Here is a 530-nt window from a genome sequence, read left to right as displayed (position 1 = left end):
TCCTCCATCACCAAGATACTATTACCAAGCTTCTGCTGATTATTTACTGGGGCTTGAGAACTGTACGAGTTAGTTGCCGTCCCAGGTTTCATTCCCCGGAGCTGTGGCCAATTCATACCACGAAAACCACCCTTTCGATTGTTCTGAAATGAAACCCCGTTGCCATTTTGGTACACATCCCATGGCCTCTCCTCCACCTTCTCAACAATTGGCTTGTCAATAATCTGAGACCTTCCCAGATTCAGATCCTGCCCAAAAATTTTAGGGTATTCGTCCTGTCGTCCTCTGAATGCAAAATTGGAATGACAGCCGTTTTCATCTTTCTTCTCATTCATCATAGGCACCACCGTAATGGGTTTAACTCTGATTGCCGAATTCGATGTGAACATGCATCTTATCAGTTGCAACATTTTTGAGTTCTCAGGAATAGATCTAACTGATCCTAATTCAATCACCCCAGAATCGGTGGGAATAAGAACAGTAGTCTGAATCCCTGCTGACCTTGAGAGGAAAGACCGAACACAGTAATC

General features: G+C 44.2%; 1 protein-coding gene across 1 annotated transcript in view; it reads right to left on the bottom strand.

Annotated features, from left to right (window-relative positions):
* The window catches only part of LOC113341249 (transcription factor ABA-INDUCIBLE bHLH-TYPE-like), a gene marked incomplete at both ends in the record, with an annotated part of 989 nt that extends 465 nt beyond the window's left edge, over positions 1-524 (bottom strand). The window contains one exon of the mRNA XM_026586198.1: positions 16-524. Within this exon, the coding sequence (XP_026441983.1) occupies positions 16-524 (509 nt within the window). The remainder of the gene's footprint in view (positions 1-15) is intronic.
* Positions 525-530: the final 6 nt, after the last annotated feature.

This window comes from Papaver somniferum, unplaced genomic scaffold (assembly GCF_003573695.1).
Source record: "Papaver somniferum cultivar HN1 unplaced genomic scaffold, ASM357369v1 unplaced-scaffold_27313, whole genome shotgun sequence".
Taxonomy (NCBI): domain Eukaryota; kingdom Viridiplantae; phylum Streptophyta; class Magnoliopsida; order Ranunculales; family Papaveraceae; genus Papaver; species Papaver somniferum.
Note: the sequence above shows the minus strand (reverse complement) of the source record. Positions and strands in the feature narration are given on the sequence as shown.